Raw genomic sequence first — 22,202 nt, 5'->3', positions numbered from 1 at the left:
TCAGTCATGCTTTACAATGAACCCTTCATGAAAAAAACACCACAGGGTAGGGTTTGGAGAGCTTCTGGGTTGGTCAGAAATTCAAGTAACAACCTGGACTTGTGATTGGAACTTCTGTTGTTTTTTTTTTTTTTTAAAGATTTTATTCATTCATGAGAGAGAGAGAGAGAGAGAGAGAGAGACAGAGACACGGGCAGAGGGAGAAGCAGGCTCCATGCAGGGAGCCTGATATGAGACTCGATCCCAGGTCTCCAGAATCAGGCCCTGGGCTGAAAGCGGCGCTAAACCACTGAGCCACCTGAGTTGCCCATGACTGGAACTTCTAATCTGTAGCCCTTCAGTCAGAAGCACACGTGACAGCCTGGGCTTGCCATCGGCTCCTGAAATGGGTGAGGGGCCCCTTGACCTGTGGAATCTGATGCTATCTCTGAGTTGAGTATGGGACACCCAGCCGCTGTCCAAGAATTGCTTGATGGTGTTGGGGACATCCCCCCTGCCACACTGAAATCAGAATGCAGAAACTATACAGAGTTATATAACATGTGATTCCAAGTGAATGACATCCTGGAAAAAGTGAAACTATAGAGACGGTGATGTGGGGTCATGGGGTGCAACAGTCAAGAAAGAATTCTTGAGACATTTTATGGTACAAAAAAGTGTTTTTGTTATAGCACGGAGATAGGACCCACGGGCAAAAGGAGCTGCACTGGACTGTGAAGAGAGACTATTGATATACTTTTAAATTTGGGATGGGGGAGGGTAGAAATAACTTAGGTCTCTAAAGGGGTTTCTGCGTGTTAAAGAGGAGTTACAGTGTCCTGGAGGTCTGGCTGTTATTAAGATAAGGCTGCATTTAGTCTCTAGCAAAACATCAACATTAAGGCAGCTGGGAGTTGCTTGAGTCACACTTTGCATGTCTCTGGTATTTATCCCTGGGCTGCAAGTTGTAAGGAAATCTAATTTTGGTTACATTTCTTGTACCTGTGCTCTCCTCGTCGACAGTAAAACACAGTAAAAAATGGTGATTGTCACGAGTTCAGCAGGAGAGAGGGATGAATAGGTAGAGCACAGAGGATTTGGAGGGCTTTGAAACCATTCTGCAGGACACTGATAGTAGATGCATGTTGATGCTTTTGTCAAAACCCAGAGCACGTATAACACCAAAAGCAACCCTATTTTAAACTAGAGGCTTTGGTTAATAATGATAGGTCAATGTTGATTGTAAGTAATGCACCCCACTATGGGGGTTGTCAATAGGGGAGAAGGAGGGGAGGGTATATTTAAGAATTCTATGTATTTCCTGCTCAATTTTGCTATGAACTTAGTGGAGCTCTATAAACAGTATCTATTAATTTTAAAAAAGAAGATAAGCATATCAGAAACTAAGGACAAAAGTGAAAATTGCAATGAAGCTTTAGTTTATTCTCAGTAAGCCTATGGAATGCACTTCTGAGCTGTTTCCCCAGAACTGGATATTTTCCTCTGAAACTGTTGTTTTTAAAAGCATATCTCCTTATAGGTATGTAATGTATCACTTTACAGTTTGCATGGAGACTTTATATACATTTATTCATTTTTCCTAAATCTGTCAGGTCTTCTTATTATTGCACATGTGATAGTATTGACGCCTAGAAAGTTAGGATTTAACCCACAATTGCTAGGAGGACGTCAAACTCCAAATCCAGTTTCTTCCAAAGGACTCAACATCCCTGGAGAAAATAGATGGACAGTCTATTGCTGGTACAGATGGACCAAGAGCAATGATGTCTAACACAGATACAGTTGATGAGGAGCACGAAGGCTGCCAAGGCTCCCATTGAGATGTCATTTTAGCTGGAGAAGTAAAGAAGGAAATCCACAAAAAAGAATCATTATTCCCTTTGCTATCTTTTTGTTTTAGTCATCTAGCTGGCCTATTTCTATCCCACAGAGCTTCTCTGTTGGTGTGTTTTTGCAGTATTGTATTTTCCCATCTAGGCAGCATGGTACAACACTTTACTTCAAACAGGCCACACAAAGAGTGTATTAGTAAGAGGAGGCAAATCTCTTCCCAGATTCTAGGATTTGAGAAACAAAAAGTAGATGTCCTTAGGAAGATGTGAATGAAGTCATGCAGTGATGTGTTCTTGAGATTCTGCTGGTTTCGCTTACATAAAAGAGTATGAAGGTTGTCAGTAAGACCAAGAAATTAACCTATAATTAATTATGACACTTGTAGGTGGGGCTCAGCACCTCTCGAAATGCTCAGTGTGAAAGCTTTTAATGACATCTGCTTAAGTCTGTAAAACTGTTTTCAAAGCAACACACATCTAACAAAATTATTACTACAAAATGGGTTCGATATTACTGCGTGAACAATTTTCTGTGTGATGAGAACTTGAGGACTGTATTTATGAAGTCAAATTATTTGTATGAAAAATAAAATAATTCAGGTAACTGCTATTGTTCAACCTCAGAATTGTGTGGTTTCCTCTCCCACTACTTCTTCCTTTTCTCAGTTAATGATCTTACATACTTTTTCAAAACTATGGTATTAACTATGGTCACTATGCTGTACAACAAACCGCCAAAACTTATTCATGTATTCATCTTATAATTAAAATTTGTACCCTTTGGCCAACAGCCTCCTATTCTGCATTCTCTTCCCAGGCTGGCAACCACCATTCTTTCTGGTTCTGCGACTTTGACTTTTTCAGATTCTGCATTATACAGCATTTGTCTTTCTGTGTCTGGCTATTATATTTAGCACAATGTCCACTAGGTTCTTCCTTGCTATTGCAAAAGGTAGGATTTTCTCTCTCTCTCTCTCTCTCTCAAGTTCCATTTCCTTCATATATATATATATATATATATATATATATATATATATATATATATCTCACACACTCTCTCCCTCTGGCTAAGTAACACTTAGGAGGACATTGGACTGAAGTGGCTGTAATGCCTTGGTAGCCTATGTAGTAATAAGCAAATCCAAGTGAAGCCAAAGTCAATGAGCATGAGTCCGAGGAAATGGAATGTAGGAAAAACTAATTGCAAACAGCCAACTTGGCTTTCCCAAATAAGGCAACTGCTTTAGGTATAGCCAATGAAGGAACTACTTAGCTTTCCTTCCACAGCTTCTGTGTAAAAGCCTTTCCTCTAGCTTCTGTTGGTGGTCCTAACAATTTTAAGTTTAGTGCTGCTTGATTTGAATTGGCATTTACCTGAATAAATGTGTAAATTTTAGTGTGCCTCAGTTTATCCTTTAACAACATCTATAAAATTTTCTTTATTCCTGCCGACAGCCATTTAGGTTGTTTCCATATCTTGGCTATTGTGAATAAGGCTGCAGTGAACATGGGAGCATAGCTATCTCTTTGAGATCTGGATCTTATTTCCTCCAGATACATACCTAAAAATGGAACTGCTGAATCACGTGGTAGTTTTGTTTCTAATTTTTTTGAGAAGTCTTTGTACTGTTTTCCACAATGGCTGAACTGATTTGCAATCCCACTGACAATGTATGAAGCTTCTTTTTTCTCCACATCCTTGCCAAAACTTGTTACCTTTCGAATTTTTGATAATAGCCATCCTAACAGGTGTTGAGGCAATATTGCATTGTGGTTTCAATCTGCATTTTCCTAATGCTTAGTGATGTTGAGCATCTTTCCATGTGTTTTTTGGCCATTTGTATGTCTTCTTGGGAAAATATCTGTTCAGTTTCTCTACCCATTCTTTAATCAATTTAAAAGATTTTTGAGTTGCATGAGTTCCTTATATATTTTGGATATTAACCCCTTATCAGATACATGGTTTGCAAGTATCTTCCTCACTCTGTAGGTTCCCTTTTCATTTAGGTGATCATTTCTTTTGCTGTGCAGAAGCTTTTTAGGGTGATGTAATCTCACTTGCTTAGTTTTGCACTTGTTGCGTGTGCTTTTGATGCCCTATCCAGAAAGTCACCGTCAAAGCCAAACTCATGAGATTTTCCCTTAGTTTTCTTCCAGGAGTTTTACAACTCAAGGTTTTATGTTTAAGTCTTTAATCCATTTCAAGTTGGGTTTTGTATATAGGTCTAAGATAAGGGTCCATTTTCATCCTTTTGCATGTGGAGATCCAGCTTTTCCAAAGCCATTTACTGAAAAGACTACTTTTCCTACTTTGTATTCTTGGCACTTTCTCAAAGATTAAATGATCATTTATTTGTGAGTTTATTTCTGGGTTTCTCTATTCTGTTCCATTGGTTCACAGTTAAGCCATTACCACACTGCTTTGAATACTACAGCTTTATAATATGATCTAAAATTAGTATGAGTCATATCTCCAGCTTTGCTCTTCCTTCTCAAGACTTCCTCTATAACTTTAGTTTTTCAGGGTGTTTTGTGGTTCCATATGAATTTTAGGATTTTTTTTCTATCTCTGTGAAATATATCATTGGAATTTTGATAGAAATTGCATTGAAACTGTAGAATAGTTTAGGTACTATGGACATTTTAACAATATTAATTCTCCCCAGTCTATGAACACAGAATACCTTTCCATTTATTTGTGTCTTCTTTAATTTCTTTCCTTAAGACTTTAACAAGTGAAGAAGAAGGTCATTATATAATGATAAAATATCAAGTCATCAATAGGATGTAACAATTTGAATATATATGTACCCAATGTTGGAGCATCTAAATTTATAAAGCAAATATTAATAGAACTGTTGGGAGAAATAGATAACAATGCAATAATAGTAGGGAACTTCAATATCCCACTTCAACAGATGATAAATCATCTAGACATAACATTAAAAAGAAAATATTGAATTTGAACTACATTTTAGGCCAGATGGATGAAGTGGAGCAGAACAATGCATCCAATAGCAGCAGAATGCACATTCTTCTCAAGTGCATACAGAGCATTCTTTAGGATAGATCATTTGTTAGGCCTCAAAACAATTCTTAACAAATTTAAGAAAATTGGAGTCAAATCAATATCTTTTCTGATTACACAGTTATTGATCTGTAAGTTAATAATAGGAGGACAATTGGAAAACTCACAAATATATGGAAGTTAAATAATACATTTCCACAAAAAACCCAATGGACAAAGGAGAAATCAAGGGGACATTAAAAAAAAAAAACACTTGAGACAAATGAAAATGGAGACACAATATACCAAAACTTATGGGATTGTGCTTTATGATGTGCATTCTTTTAGTGTACGTGTCTTATCAGATCTAAAGAGTAACTAGTGAGCTAAATGGGGCCATGAAAGGATACCTTTCTCTCTTTGGGTTAGATATAAATCTTCTCACATACGTTCTGCTTATTTTCCTTTAGGTCAAGTTACAGAACTGAAATGCACCCAAACTCTGTAGTCACAGATACCAGCTCTGGGGAAGAAAAGAAGAAAGTCAGAGAAAGATCAAGAAGACTTCACAGAATGCCTCTTTCAGAGTTAGTGGCCTCTTTGAACCAGGTCTTCTCAGACTATGGCTGTAGCCCTTTCACAAAATTAACATCAGTGTTCACACATTAGGAATTATGATAGATACTGTCACCTTCTTTATATGTTATTTTAAGCCTTTGCTAAGTTCATGAATACTTTTAATTCTGATGTCTCTAAATATATAGGACTAATCCCTCCAATTCAACACTTATATCCAAATCACTCAAATAACTATAATTATGTGAAAGGTAGTTTAGGAATATGTGATTAATGTGGTCATCTTGAGTAAATAGAGGCCCTGTAACTTCTTGGCTGTGAGATCGTGGACAAATCATTTATATCTTTCTACCTCAGCCTCCTCTTGCATAAAATGGGGCTGCAACTTCACAAGTATTGCTAAATATAAATGTGATAATATTTGGGTGCTGATCACTGGGAATATGGGTAATCAGTGATATATTGGTAAACCTAATTGTTTGTGGTGAGTTATTTTGGTCTTTTATCTTTGCTACTATTTTCTATGGCTTCCCCCCCCCCCCCCCGTTGTTCCCTTTGCAATTTTAGAGTGTGAGAGTGGTGTGCATATGTTTATGTATACTACTTCAAGAAAACTTTACATAGACACAGACAAGTCACCAGAAAGGCCCCCCTCACTCAGCCTCATCACTGACACAGCACATCATTTCTGCAGTGAATTTAGTTTAAAAATACCCATAAGAGGTAAACAGATGACTTGGCAAGACTTGGCAGGGAAAGAAAAATGCCTGAGGATAGTGATTATAAATTTGGTATGATCTGGTTTTGACAATGAACCCATGGTCATTTGAAGGTATAAGGATAGATAAGAGTGTTCAGATCAAATGAGTTATTTTCTTATGCTTTGAAGAGAAGAGTACAAACCATGCTTAAAACAGTGTGTTCTGTCCTGACCATCAAAATAGTGAGGAGCATTAACAGAATTATGAATATTTGCTTCTTTTTTTAAAAAAAATATGTATTTATTCATGAGAGAGAGAAGCAGAGACATAGGCAGAGGGAGAAGCAGGCTTCCCGCGTGGAGCCCAATGCAGGACTCGATCCCAGTTGGGATCATGACCTGAGCCGAGAAGGCAACGTTCAACCACTGAGCCACCCAGGTGCCCCTGAATATTTGCTTCTCTGTGCTTTTAAAAATCATTAAAAAAACATTTTTACTGAAAAACTTTAAACAAACAGCAATATTAAAATACTTTTATAGTGAACCCCTTTAAAACCACCTGCTAGATTGTACCATTACTATTTTACTATGCTAGGTTTGTCATGTATCTGTCCATTAATGCATCTTAGATGCAATTCAAAGTAAATTGCAGACATCAGTAACATTCTCTCTTAAAAAATTCACTATACATATCACATTTAAGACTATACTACATGTAAAAAAGAGACAACACTACATGTTTACATTCTTTTCTTTTGATGTCAAATTTGCAAACTATGGTACACATAAATCTTAAGTATGTATTCACTGAGGTTTGACAAATGTATACATTTCTGAACCCAAATTCCTATATCTTGACCATTATTGTATGTGTGACTTGCCTCTTCTTTCTAAGAAATACAAGATTTCTGGCCTTCTGTGGTTTATTTTTTATGTGCTTCCCTTCCATCTCCAAAGAATAGCTCAGAACTATTAAGAGATAGCAATTTAATTATTTATCCAGTTATGGACCCTGAAATAAGCCTTGAAATCAATGGTAGTCTTAAGAGATAGGTAAGAGATTTGTATGAGGAAAAAAGGGTAGACAGAGTGGCACAAGGTGGCACAAGAGCCATTCCAGGCAGGACAGGACAACGAGGTGGAAATAGATACTCTGTGTGGACAGCTGACAGGACCCTGGCCCAGCTGGAGGGGACGGTTCCAATAGGAGAGAGGAGGAGTGGGCCACATCGAGAGGCAATATGTTCAAAGATGCACAATGACAGTTTCCAAACTCCACAGAATGCCTGTGTGTCTACATTGGAAGTAACTAAATTTTATCAGGGAGTAGAAACTAAAAAGGAAAAGAAAAGCTTAATTTCATTAATGAGCAGTGGGCCTTTTTCTCCAGCAAGGGGAATACTCTTTAAGCATGGAAGAGTACAAATCCCACACTTGAAAGGGTAGAAGGTGTATATTTTCCCTAGCATAACCTAATCTCTCTGGCTCTTTATCTAAATACCAGATGCATCCCCTAGTTTGGTTAGGTCTGACTTAATATACATAAAAGGTACACATAAAAGGTAATATCTATGTGCATAAATGTACCATTCCAAAGAGATGAGAAAACTGTGGTCTAGAGAGGATGAATGTTTTAGTTTTATATAAAGTACTTTTCCTAAAATTAGGAAGGAGTGATATTATGTGACTTATGACTTAAATAATAGGTATTGCAAAATAATTGTAAACCTAATTAATGTATTGTCACATTGTTAAAAATCCTTCATCATCTACATGGCAACTTCAAGAATAAGGGAGGGAAGGGGATTTTCCCAAGATCCCACAGTGACTGCTTGGTTGATTTAGATAAAAAAAACAAACCAGGTCTTTTTATCCAAGTTTATGCCAGGTCAATTATTCCATATTGTATCTGTATGTCTTCTTCATCTCAAAGTAAAAACACAGCAATGATTCTACAGAATTTACTTTATTGACAAGCAAAGCCAGGGAAGTAGGTGTATATTGAACTACCCAAGAGCCAGGCAGTGTAGACAGTATATCTTTATAAATTTAAGGGACCCATTCGAGAAAAACAGAAGTGAGACAAGAAGTGGCTAGAAGTCACCACAAACACTGCAGAAAATTCAGCATTCTCCTTGATGTTTTAGATTGATCTTCCCACCACTTTTCCTATAAAAGAGAAATACACATGTATGCTCAGTGCAACATCATTAGTATTCATGACAAAGGTTGAAAAAAGGTTTAACTATTTAGAGTCCATGCCATCATTTGGTTCTACAGGTATCCACTTTTATGATTTGGCAGAGGGCAACTAAATGTACTTGGAGATGACATCTGGACAAATTACAGAAAACAGGAATCTTAAAACAAATTTCAGAATTTTACCCAGGTTGGACCTTTTGTTTTCAATTGTTCATTCTCTGAGAGTAAACATGTATACAACCAGAAAAGTAAAAGTGAAGGAGAGATAATGGCAAAGGGACTTTAGTGTCATAGTCCTGATAGAAGATATAAGAGACTGAACCTAACATTCAGATATTTGGCACTTTAGCAGGTCATATATTCAGTCCTTCTCAGTAATATGTGTCCATTACATCAAATCTCTTTTTACCCTACTGCCTTTCTTCTGGGAAAATTTGGTGTTAATTAATCAGATATTGTACGTAAGCAAGTAGGCACATATTAGGTGTTGATTCAATATTTATTAATTTTATTCTATGTGTCTGGCCTGTTATTTTTAATAGGCAGCTATATTAAAAATATAAAATTCCTAAAATTTTATAGCAAAGTTGAGAGAAATTAAGACATTCACAGAAGAAACTCTAATACAAGAAAATGAAGACAGTGGTGAGGAGTAAGAGACTTTTACCTGGCTTAAGCAAGGTTTATAATTTCTCTGGTTTTAGAGTAATCAATTAGACTTAAAGATCGATTGATTGAATTTTTTATTGATATAAGCCAAATCCTTGGAAAGGTCGAAATCTTTGCCTAAAATCTATAGCATCTGTTCTGTTCCTTACAAACATGAAATTCAATATATATTGGTCCTTAATAGAATCTTCCTAGTGTACTATGTAAAGTTTGACTAATCTGCATATAAAGGATAATCTTTTCCACTATTCTTTGTTGAAAGGCTTTTTTTCAACAAAATGAAAAAAAGGAATGAACAGAAAATGGTAACTTAGCAATATATAATTTGATATAAAATAAAATGTCGGAAAGTAATTTGGGTAAAATAATATTTTTATTGATGATAAATTTTCTCTAAGCTTTCTTTGTTTCTGATTTTGTTGAGTATGATACTTACACCATCGCCTTACAGAAGGCACATTTATTGCCATATGTCTGGCCATCAGAGCCACAGTGGGGGTTAGATTCCCGAGTGCAGTAGACCTTGGGATCCCGGAACTCACCACAGTCAATCTACCAACATAAGCACGGTGACAGTGACATTAGTGCATCCTGTCGGTGGAACTATCCCTCAGAAGAGAAGCTTTGGACGGCAAGCTTAAACACACACACACACACACACACACACACACACGAGCACACGTGCGCACAATGTAAAACTTTCTGAAATAGAAAATAGCTTTTCCTTGTCTGCTTAACTAGAACTTATTAAATGTAACAGCCTTTTTCTTTGAAATGCAAGAAACCCATTTCTGTGGTTATTGTATTCAGAAGTAAATTAATGATGTATGCAGATCCTTACTCCTTATATAAGGAGTGAGGCAAACACTAAAGGTATGACGTTTTGCTCCAACACTTAATTATTTGGAGAGTTGTTTTTTGACTTTAAATGCTTCTTGCTTTTTCTTTTCTTCCTTCCTTCCTTCCTTCCTTCTCTTCCTTCCCTCCTTCCTCTTTTTCTTTTCTTTTTCTTTCCTTTCTTTTCTTTTCTTTTTCCCCCCCACTCTCTCTTGTCAGTGAGAAAAAGAAAAAAGAAAGTCTCTTACATGAGAGAGACGCCTCCTTAAGACTCCTTTCCCTGGCAGTTGGCCCTTTGATCTTGCCATCCAGCCTCTTTTGTCCTTTAGAAAGCAGACATGCAAGAGGCAGTTGGGGAGGGCCTTCACTGTTGAGAGAGTCTAGAACCACCTCCCTCCCCAAGCCCGATTTTCCCCTTCCAGTGTCCCCTGGGAATGAATAGAAAGAATACAAAATTTCAACAATCAAGACCAATACTATCAAATGGTATATGAACAGACTTCCTTAGAACATAGACACACTTCACACTTTCAAATTGTACTGGCCCCTGCTGATACCTGAAGTGAGCCGATCAATCCTGTGAAGAAATTTGTTTTGTACACACCATTAACCAGTTGTGCTAGCTTGGACAAAGTACTCAATATCTAAGCCTCTATTTGCTTAATAGAAACTTGAAAAAAAATAACGGTTTCCACGCTTCATCCCTACCATTGTTCTAAGGATCAAAGGCGATCATATAAGAATCGTGGAAAATCAGCGTAGAATAGTTGAAGTAGACCTGGGCTAGGAGTATGGAAAATAAGCTTCTTATTGCAGGCTTGCTCTAACTGTACCATCAGACTAGATGGTCTCTGAGGACCCTTCCACCTCTATTGACCCTTCCACTCAATAGAGTGGCTAAAAAAAGCTCAGTCCTAGTTCTTCAATTGGATGGGAGAAATAACAACTTTTGCCTAAATGCTTCCTCCTCCACGTCCAGAGGTCCCTCTTCACTTACTATATGAGAAATTCCAGCATGGTGACTGGGGTCAGAAAAGGACCACTCTCTGAGAGCCGTGAAGGTTGGGGAAGGTAAAGGATGCCTTTGCAGGGACAGCCAGAAATCCCCTCTGTGAAGCAGAGAGCAGGGGGAAAGAGGGGAAACAGCAGGCTGGGACTAGAAGGAGGCCATGGCTCTCACAACTTGAGGAGAAGTGGGCTAAGGTTTCTGAATGTCATGTCTTTCTTTCCTTCTCTTTAAAAGATTTTGTTTATTTACTCATGAGAGACAGAGAGAGAGGCAGAGACACAGGCAGAGGGAGAAGCAGGCTCCCTGCGGGGAGCCCAATGCGGGACTCGATCCCAGCACCCTGGGATCACGACCTGAGCCAAAGGTAGACACTCAACCACTGAGCCACCCAGATGCCTCACGTCATGTCTTTCTTGTGTCCAAATCTCCTCTCTCCTATTGTTTGTATTTTAGATTTCTGTACATGGAATCCAAACAACTGGCTTTTCAGTGGAGGTCAAAGCAGGTCTAGGCTAAAGGGGATGGTAGGATTAGTTTTTTTTTCTCCTTTAAAGTTTCCCCTGTGAGGGATTTAGAAAATCCAGGAGAGCTGAAATTGCCCTCTCCCCCAATCTTTTAAAACCCCCTACTGCTCTGTCATGTTGCAGGATTGTTCTGTAGACACACCTAGGTTTGAATTTTGCTTCTTTCACTGACTAGCTACATTACCTTGTACAAAAACTTCACTGCTCTGAGCTTAAGTTTCTTCATCTTTAACAGGGCTGGCAATGCCTATCTTCTGGGATTATCTTAATAATGAATCCTTTGAAAACACTTTGTCAAAGCTCCAGGTATGTGGAAGATTGCTACTATGCATACTAACAATGTAAATTGTATCACAGTCTACAATTTCTGGAGCCCATTATTTCTTATCCCATTTTTAGTGAATTTCCTGATTTTTTTTTTTTTAATTGGTGTTGGATTTAACAAGCATCTCTATTTATTCCCTCAGTTCAGCTTCCAGAGACCACGTCTGTGCACTTGGGTGCCAATGTTTAGTATCAGTCTGACCCCTTGTGGTTCTTCAAAGAACTGTGCCTTCTAAAATATTCTGGAATAATCTGTGTCTTTTGCTAATGGTGACTACCAGATTATTTAAATTATCTGGAAAATGAGTTTGTACAGTTAATAAATCAACTAAAGAGTCAGGATCATTGATATTTTAGTCTAGCACTTTAGTTCTACAAATAAAGCCAGTGAAAGTTTGCAAACACACAATCACACACACACACACATACACACATACCCCCCCCCCCCCCGCCCCACACACACCCTAGAGTGTAGGACTTCATCTATTCTTCTCTTTACTGAAAAATACTAGTTTAGGTGCCCCTAAACTACTGCTTTCATTATAGTCTTTCTTTCTTCTTTCTTTCTTTCTTTCTTTCTTTCTTCTTTCTTTCTTTCTTTCTTTTTCTTTCTTTTCTTTCTTTCTTTCTTCTTTCTTTCTTTCTTTCTTTCTTTCTTCTTTCTTCTTTCTTTCTTTCTTTCTTTCTTTCTTTCTTCTCTTTCTTTCTTCTCTTTCTTTCTTTCTTTCTTTCTTTCTTTCTTTCTTCTTCTTCTTCTTTCTTCTTCTTTTTCTCTTTCTTTTAAAAGATTTTATTTATTTATTCATGAGACACAGAGAGAGGCAGAGACATAGGCAGAGGGAGAAGCAGGCTCCCTGCGAGGAGCCCAATGTGGGACTCAATCCCTGGAACCCAGGTTCATGCCCTGACCCGAAGGTAGACGTTCAACCACTGAGCCACCCAGGCATCCCATTATAGTATTTCTTTGCTTAAGAAGTAAGGATAGAAAACACTAACATGTATTTGTCCTGAAAATTATGCTGCTCAATATGTATTCACACATATTGAGCAGCATAATGGCTGCTCTGTTGCTGATCAGAAGTAGCATGGAAGGGCATCTGGGTGATTCAGTCAGTTGAGTGTCCAACTCTTGATTTTGGCTCAGGTTATGATCTCACGGTTGTGAGATCGAGCCCCACACTGGGCACCATGCTGGGTGTGGAGCCAGTTTAAGATTATCTCTCCCTCTCCGTCTGCCCTTCTCCTCCAATTAAAAAAAAAAAAGATGAAGTAGCATGAATCCACAGACGCTCACTCAAAGTGGAGTTGGGCATCCTGAGATGCTGATTGCACAGCTTTACTGCTGTTGCTAAACTTGGGTGAGGTAGGTCCTCTTTCTGAACCCTGTTTCCCTATCTGTAGTTAAAGTGTAGGTGCTGATTAACACTGCCAGGTTGTATTTAGGTTTCCTATCAGTATCTTAATTATGAGTTAGTACAAGCTCATTAGGAAAAATGAGTAACCCCAAACATATTTTAGCCATGGAACATTGTTTTACTAACTCTACTAAAATTTATCATGCCTTTATCTTAAAATACCAACAAAAATAAACTTATGTATCTTAAAATTATTGTAAAAGACAATGGTTGACAATTATTTATTTTTGAGCAGTTTGTTATATTAATTTCAATCTGGAATACTCATTTAAACAGCACCTTAAGGATATGGTTCCCAAATATCCAGCTTAGTAGGGAAATAAGAAAAATAAAGACAAAGTAGTGAGGGGTTCTGAAAGCAAAATGTATTCTGTTCAAAAACCTATCCTTGTTCTGAGAGCATGTATTTGAAGCATTTTGGTATTACCCTATAATTTCTTTAATGAAGGCTGATGATGGTAAATAGTGGTTTTACTTTTAATTATTATTATTATATTTTTATATTTCTGTTATTTAATGTTTCTACTTGGCAAATTAAAGAATTGGCAGCATAGTAGTCACTTAAATTTATGGGGAAATTTTATGGAACTATGAATTCCCAAAGTTCAGGAACACGCTTTTCGTTTAGTTTGAACCCTCTCTTTGAAAGAATGTGAAACTTTTACAAGTCAGTAATTTAAACTGTTCACTCTAATTTCCCATCAGGTGCTCCATCATGGAGAGACTTCTTGGCATGCGAATATTGGCTTTGGGGTCAGAGAAAACTCTTTCCCTTTTGTCCTGGCTGGATCAGACGTGAGTAGGCATGCTCCCAAGGGTAGTTTCAATTTCTGCCTGTTGTTGGGATTGCCAGCATTCTTCCAGACACACAGAAGAGAAATGTAGCCTTTATGCCATCTCAAAGGTGGCATCATCCCTACCCTTAATATTTGAGCGTAAAAGAGACAGCAGTCTTGGTCAGGCAGGCTTGGTTCATTCCAATTCAGATACACAAGGCCGGAAGGGGTTCTAGAGATCATGGAATCCATATTTTCATTTTAGAGATGTAGAAACAAAGGCAGTGAGTAGGGAAGATACACCCCTTGGATCATATAGCCAGCAAGGATTCAAACAAGGACTCATTTATACTGTCGCCAGGGTGTGTGGGCACTCTAAAGTAGGTGCTTTCCAGCATCAGGTAATTACCTAGAATGTAGATTCAAAACTCCCCAGTTGTGTGTTATTACTCAGCAAGCCTGGCATAGTGCCTGAGGATCTGCATACTGAGGAAGCATCTCCTGGGATCCTCAGGCAAGCAGAGTCTAAGACTGGGGTCCATCTACAGGAACGAACCAATAAATAGCAGATTTTCAATGAACCCTAGAAACACTAAACATCCAATCTGGAATTCCAAAATGAAAGAAGAAAAGCAGCTTCTGTGTTAATGAGAAAATTGGGGTTAAATTCCATATATATTAAATTTGTATGTAATGGCCTCATCATATTTTACTACTGAATGGGATAAAGAATGTTTTTCTGGATCTTATGTCCTCTCTCTATTTTGATATTTAACATAGGCTGGCTACCATATATATTTAAACATAAGAATAAATAAATTTTAAGATGTATAATTACATATAGCAATACAAACCCATGTGTGTATGCACTAGGACCCAAGTGTATATGTGCATGCATGCGTACACACACACACACACACACACACACAAGCACATATAGCACACTGGCAGTAATCATGAGGCATCATCCATTATAAGATGTATCTCAATTCCTGAGATGCTAAATTTGAGGAATAAAAAGCCTTATGCGAGCAGAAGGTATACTAGGGTTGGAAAATGTTTTTCAGCTACTTTGCCAACTCCAATCAGTTGGCAGTAGTGTCTAGAAACTTCTGATGCCAAGAGTTATTGAGCACAATGAGGCTAACCAAGAACCAAGGCCAAAGTCAAGTGAAAACGTTCAATATAGACACAGGGCCAGGACTGGTAGAACAAATACCACTTGTTTTGTGTTGTCTTTTGATAGAAGAAGAAAACTGGAAAAAGGTGGTAGATTAATTTGGAAAAAAGAATCAACCAGGGATCCCTGGGTGGCGCAGTGGTTTAGCGCCTGCCTTTGGCCCAGGGCGCGATCCTGGAGACCCGGGATCGAATCCCACGTCGGGCTCCCGGTGCATGGAGCCTGCTTCTCCCTCTGCCTGTGTCTCTGCCCCTCTCTCTCTCTCTCTCTCTGTGACTATCATAAATAAATAAAAATTAAAAAAAAAAAAGAATCAACCAAATAAAGAAGATAACTTGTGCCTATTTCAATTGTTAATCCCAACGGTACTTAAGTTTAAGTGAATATTCAGGGCAAGACACTTAACAGCCTCTGTTCTAATAACTCCTTTAGAAGTTGCTAATGATTGATCACTAAGTCATCCTTCTATAATTTGCCAAATGCTCTCACATAGTTTATATAACTTAAATCTAATTCTATGTGAATAATATTATTCCTTTTCTATAGTTGTGGAAATTATGGCTCAGAAAAACTGAGTAACTTGCCCAAGATCACACAGTGAAATCAGTGACTGAGCATTAGTGCTATCACAGATTCATCCTATTTTTTTTAAGATTTTATTATTTATTCATGAGAATACACAGAGAGGAGACAGAGAGAGGCAGAGGCAAGGTGGAGGGAGAAGCAGGCTCCATGCAGGGAGCCCAAGTGGGACTCCATCCGGGGTCTCCAGGGTCACGCCTTGGGATGAAGGCAGGCGCTAAACCACTGAGCCACTCCGGCTGCCCAGATTCATCCTATTTTTATTTATACTTATTTCACTTTAACAAAATCTGAGGATGGGGCATTTAGACTCTTTAAAACTGAAAACAGTATACTCATAGAGATACTGTAATTAAAAAATGATATACTTCTGATTTCTGTATTTGTCCTGCTTGTCCATTGTTTCTGCTCTTTTACCCATAGGCAAACCTCTGGCCAGGGAATACCAACCAAATACCAGCCAGGTCTGAAGAATACGTAAAAAACATACACTGACCTGTCCTCCTTGACTGAAGACACCTGAAAAAAAAAAAGCACAAAATCCAAACAATGTAGTCTCTGAATGTGTGAAAAGCAGGATTTGCAGAATAAAGGTGCCCTCTGTAGAAACTTCAAAAGTGATATAAGGACAGGACCCTGATGGAGAATATTTCTTGGAGGTTGAGGGGAAGTTAGAGGAAATAGTTAAAGGACTTGGGAATTCATATGACAGTCCTGGTTGAGTCACTAATTTACTATGGGAATGACCTACCTATTATCTCTGGCTTCACTGTAGAGAAATTGGGTTGGAAAGTTTCCTCTAACTTTGACCTTCCAGGCTCCAGTGCCTGCAGCCTCTCCCCAAAGTCCTTGTTACAGGCAGCTGGGGAAGGCACTGCTTTTGTTGTTTGTTCTTTGATCCCCAAATTACTCTTCTGCCCTTTATACTCAACCAGCTTTAAATATAGACCCAAATATAGACTTGTAAGGACAAACTCATTCTCTTTTCTGCGATATATTTCTCTTGCTACAGCTTTCTAAATTCTTGAAAGAGAAAAAAATGTCCATGAATACAGTTTTGCTTCTCTCTCTTCCATCTTTAGGATTATGTATGTGATTTTAAGTTGTGGCTAATTAGCTCAGTGGTTTAAATCATTCTTTTTTCTTTCTTTTTTTATGATAGTCACAGAGAGAGAGAGAGGCAGAGACATAGGCAGAAGGAGGAGAAGCAGGGTCCAAGCACCGGAAGCCCGACGTGGGATTCGATCCCGGGTCTCCAGGATCGCGCCCTGGGCCAAAGGCAGGCGCCAAACCGCTGCGCCACCCAGGGATCCCAGCTCAGTGGCTTAAAATACAGATACAATAAAAGTCTTAGATTCAGTTCTGGTATGAGCTGTTGAATCTTGATTTCTGGCCATTGCTGTGGAACTCCTAATGCCAACAACACTTCTCACACTGAAACAGCAAAGAATAGAATAATAAAGAAGGAAAGAAATAGGTACAGTGGCCCTGTTTATTCATACAATGCTGTGATAAAAAAATATCAGATTGTACTATAACTATCCTTTCAACAATCTGAATTGATAGAATCTATGACTATTGCTCATTAAAGTAGCCAAAGATATTCCCCTGCTTGAAGAATTAATTCACCACCAGCATAAATGTTTCTGCATTTTAGGATTCCATAACTTTTCTGAAGCATTCTCTGGGCTGCCTTTATCCTCCTTATTTCAATTTCAGTTATTTGAATCTTAATTATAAGAATAATGAGGACAGGAAATTCTTCTTTTGTCTTGGAAACCAAATTACTCGTCCTCCGGACTAGTTCTATGAAACAAACATCTATAATGTTCAGAAGTCATGGATTCAAGTCATAAATTCTACTTCCTACTTACTAGTCTTTTGCCAATTCTCTTAAGTTCTATGTGCCATGTTTTTTTTTTATATGTAGAATATAGATACGAATACTTGACATGTGTATTGAAGATAATGTATAAAAGCCCTCAGTACATTCTTAAAATATAGAATATGCTCAACAAAAAATATTTTTTTATCACTACTATCACCTTTTTCATCATCACAGTCATTATCACCATTATGATCTCAGAATTGGTCTTTAATATCAAAATTGTTAGAATTTGAAATATGGTAGACAAATACTCTTATTCCCAGTTCACTACGAACACTGTATTATAACTTTAAGAAAAAAAAAAAAAAACTCACCTGAGAAAATGCTGAAAAGAGCCAGAGAAAGGAGCAGAAGGACACTCAATGTTTTCATGGTGCCAGTTAGCTCACTCAGATCAAGGCTGCTTTGTCCAGCTCAGGTTCTGTGTCAAGACACTTCCCAGGGCACTAGAACACACACTGAGACATATATATATAGACATGATCAAGGGAGCTGGGATCTCCACCTTCTTTATAAATCATATTCTAAAACCATATGCAAATCTATACAATTTAAGCATTTATTGGGAACTCTTACCAACTTAAAGAAATGCTTCATGCTCTCCAACATTCTTAAAAATTAGAACAATTATGTAAGTTGCACCTTAGATCTTATTAATTGAGGATGTCCTTTCCCAGCTGTAGTCTACGTTTTCCTAACAACCAATATATCCTCCCTAGTCTTCCCTCTAAGGTTTTGCTACATTAAAGGGATGATTCACTGGTGGAGCCCGCTTGATGCCTAGGTCTCTTGCAGACAGGTCCTGCATGTCTGTGGTTCAGATGAGCAACCACAGGGGAATGGAATCTAGGGTGTAACTTGGATTTTCAAAGTCCATGTCATCCAAGGTGTACCCCCCCAAAATAGGTATTCTATGTTGTCACCAGGACTGCATTAGCAAAAGCATTTTCTGGGGGAGGAATCAGCCTGCTAATTTTAAAAATCATCACTGTACTCAAATGCCAGTGATTTTCAATTTTGAAGTCAAAATGAAGAAGGGAGTCTATATATATTTTTTATTTGTAAAAAATTATTTTCATTCATTTATTAATTGGTGGTGATATATGAAAGTATTGAGTCACTATATTGTACATCTGAAACTAATATTACACTAAGTCAACTAACTGGAATTTAAATAAGAACTTAAAAAATTATTTTAAAAAGTTACTGAATTGAGGAATATTTAAAATAAGGAATATTAACTAATTTCTTTTTCTCTATAAGGTAAAAAAAGTAGTCATAATAAAACTTTTTGTTTTTGCTTCTTGAAAATATACTCTTCATATACATAGATGAATCCCATTAACTATCATGGCCAATTCATTTGCAAGACAGATCAAAGAGTGGGATGCTGTACCTTTCTTTGTGGGAACAACAACAAAAATAAACAATGGTTATAGCGCTAATGAAAAAGTCTGTCTCAAATCATAAACAGCTACTTAAAATACCATGAAGAAAAATATAGCACTTTAGAGTTTTGGAAAAACATGCAAAAAATATGCCCAGTTTAAACACTCCTTTGTGGAATCCAAAAAAATAAAACAAATGAATAAACAAACAGACAAAAAGCAGAATCAGGCCTATTAATACAGAGAACAAATTGATGGTTGCCAGTGGGAAGGGGGGTGGAGAGTTGAACAAAGTTGATGAAGGGAAGTGGGAGATAGAGTCTTCTGATTATGGATGAATAAGTCACAGGCTTAAAAGGCACAGCAGAGGGAATACAGTCAATGACATTGTAACAGCATTGTATGGTGACAGAGGTAGCTACCCTGATGGTGAGTATGGATAGTGTAAGGTATAGAGAAGCTGAGTCACTATTTTGTACACCTGAAACTAAGTAACATTGTGTGTCAACTATAGTCCAATAAAAAAAATTAAAAGAATAAAAAAATAAACACAAGTGATTAGTGTGTCGTATGTACAAATAACTCAGAAATTATACTTCTAAACAATGGGGTTCCTTTTACATTAAAAACTTTGAGAAAATATATATGTAGTTCAGATATTGTTCCTTTTATTTCAAGATATTTATTATCTTTTTAGAAATTTACATACTTTTAGGAATTTTAATTTGATACATCTCAAAATTTAAGATGTGTTTTCTGTCTTAGGAAATGGTGAACATATTGTACTGAATTTGGTAATCGAATGAAATACTGCAGTTCAATTAAAAATTAAGCATGAATGTAATTAAAATAAGAATTATTTTCTTTTAGTTGCCTCTCTGACAATTTTGAAAGGTGTGAACTTGGATGGTAGAGGAAATGGGAGAGTGAGGAGAATAGGTAAGAAAGAGGAAAGGAATAAGAAGGTAGGAAAAGCACGTGCTTGGCGAGTATTCAGTATTTTCCTTCTCAGGAGTGTGGTGTAACACACATGTAGACACATGTGCTCACACATACATAATCTTGAAGTCCTTTGCAAAAAGTTAGGTCAGATGTCAGGCACTAATAGTTTCAAAGGCAATTAATGAACAACCTTAAAAACTGTTTTAAATTATTCTTGAATGCTTCATGGGAAGAAATTTTGTGACTTCCAAATATTCGTAGCAATTAATAGGTGCTCAGATAATGTTATATAATTGAGATTGAGATAACTTTAATTGGCAAGAAAGTATATTCTGTTATTATCGTGACATGAAGAAAAGAACAATAAAAATAAAATTTCATTCTTTGACACAGAAATCTTAGCTTATATAAAATTGGATCCACTCTACTCAGTATATTAGGTCCAAACTTCATTCATGTTTTATAAGAAAATAAAAAATAGATTGTGATCTTCAAGGACATTTACCTCCATCTTCTTCTCAGCACAAAATACAAGCTAAAGTTCTTCTAAGAGAAGTACATAGTCCTTTTATACTTAACTTCGTTCTGTGGTGGATAAGAAAGAGCATAGACTTTGATTCCAGATAGACTAGGAATGTGCATTCCACTTCTGCCATGAACTGTATGATTTGAGGGATGTTAATTAACCTTTCTGATTCTTAATATTCTTAAATCAGATGGCCTTTCTTTTCATGCATCTTATACTTATTTCTTTCACTTTCTTGGCTCAGAAATACCGTTAGTGTTTTGTCGAAAGTTTGCATTCAGTCTCAAAATTGTTTAAGGTTTGAGTATATCATCATATTAGTGATGCCTTTCAACCTTGTGTCAACTACAAATAATAAATGTCTTCTTGATCATCATCAATATCATTGACAAAGTGTTGAACAAAACAGGGTTGAAGATATTTCACCAACTTATCTCCCAGGTTACTCTACTGGAATCAACGTTCATGTTTTTGGCATGGTAGCAAGCTCTCAGCCTTACGAAATACAGGGAGGCATATTGGGCATGACTTGCTTTTAAAGAATCTACGTAGACTCCTGGTTATCCTCACCTTTCCTAAATGCTCACATTACTGTATTTCCTGCTCCTCCCGTCACAGATTCAGCACCCCTTTAAAAATAAGTCCTTTATGGTTTCTCATTTATTTGCATTACACTTGTATTTTCCTAACTTAAGTCACGATGTTGCTTTTGCCTGGAATGTTCTTTCCTCTAATCGCTGTAGTCTAAATTCTACATATCATATGGGGAGAAGTCTAAGTAATAATACTCTTCACGAAACATTTCTTCTTTCTTTCTTTCTTTTTTTCTTTTTTCTTTTTTTTGAGAGAGAGAGAGAGCAAGCAGGCTGGGGTAGAGGGAGAAGGAAAGAGAATTCCAAGCAGGCTTCATGCTCAGCACAGAGCCTCATGTGGGGCTTGATCTCATGACCATAAGATCATGACCTGATCTGAAATCAAGAGTCAGTCACTTAACCGACTGAGCCACTCAGGCACCCCTCGCGGAGCATTTCTTAATCCTCTAAGGTAGACATTCTACACTAGTAGCAAGAAGATTAACTCTCATTTGTTAATGTATTTTATTTGTAATGTATTTATTTGTATTTTAATGGTTTAAAAAATTCAAAATAGTCTACAACTTTTAAAATTTGAATATATAACAAAATGTTAAACACAAGATTTCTGAATTTTTGGGGGTCCTTCATTGCCAGGGTGAAAGTCAGCTGGCATTTAGTGGTAACTGCTTCATTTAAATATGTCATTGAGGGATCCCTGGGTGGCGCAGCGGTTTGGCGCCTGCCTTTGGCCCAGGGCGCGATCCTGGAGACCCAGGATCGAATCCCACGTCAGGCTCCCGGTGCATGGAGCCTGCTTCTCCCTCTGCCTGTGTCTCTGCCTCTCTCTCTCTCTCTCTCTCTGTGTGACTATCATAAATAAATAAAAAATTAAAAAAAAATATGTCATTGGTTCATCATTGGCCTTATTTGTTGCTGGCCCTAGAAGGCATTTGAGTTTGAGAATCATGTCCTTTGACTGCAATAATATTTATTCTTCTTAATTCTCTTGACGTGTATCTTTACTTTTCTTGTGAAACTGTTCTACTTTGTAAAATTATGCCCATCTGACATCTCCTCTATTTGTCTGGATGCTCCTTGTGAACAGAATCTGTAAGTTATTAATCTTTTATCCTCCAAATCTTTGTTTTATATTTAGCAATTACTCCACATTTATTCAAAATGCGAATAAGATTTTTTTGTAAATTAGCATTATATATTGATCAGAGATCATTAGTTACTTGTAGCAAACA

The 22,202-nt window shown here is 37.3% G+C and overlaps 1 protein-coding gene and 1 long non-coding RNA gene across 3 annotated transcripts; one reads left to right on the top strand and one right to left on the bottom strand.

The window, feature by feature from the left end:
• The first annotated feature begins 213 nt into the window (after window positions 1–213).
• LOC118354053 (uncharacterized) lies at window positions 214–16,967 on the top strand. Its single transcript, XR_004813972.2, has 4 exons — window positions 214–389; window positions 5,310–5,426; window positions 13,801–13,890; window positions 16,057–16,967. It is a non-coding gene; the product is annotated as an uncharacterized LOC118354053 (long non-coding RNA).
• On the bottom strand, window positions 8,070–18,223 carry SPINK6 (serine peptidase inhibitor Kazal type 6). Of its 2 annotated transcripts, XM_049102559.1 has the most exons (6): window positions 18,098–18,223; window positions 17,836–17,979; window positions 16,130–16,152; window positions 10,072–10,146; window positions 9,423–9,538; window positions 8,070–8,284 (listed from the first exon to the last, which is right to left on the bottom strand). In XM_049102559.1, exons 2-6 carry the CDS (start codon window positions 17,891–17,893, stop codon window positions 8,239–8,241), a joined length of 318 nt encoding a protein of 105 aa, XP_048958516.1. In that variant the 5' UTR covers window positions 17,894–17,979; window positions 18,098–18,223; the 3' UTR covers window positions 8,070–8,238. The 2 variants fall into 2 exon arrangements, with proteins under 2 accessions (XP_048958516.1, XP_048958523.1); XM_049102566.1 differs by lacking the exon at window positions 10,072–10,146.
• Between the last annotated feature and the right edge of the window lie 3,979 nt (window positions 18,224–22,202).

This window comes from Canis lupus, chromosome 2 (assembly GCF_003254725.2).
Source record: "Canis lupus dingo isolate Sandy chromosome 2, ASM325472v2, whole genome shotgun sequence".
In the NCBI taxonomy this organism is placed as follows: domain Eukaryota; kingdom Metazoa; phylum Chordata; class Mammalia; order Carnivora; family Canidae; genus Canis; species Canis lupus.
Note: the sequence above shows the minus strand (reverse complement) of the source record. Positions and strands in the feature narration are given on the sequence as shown.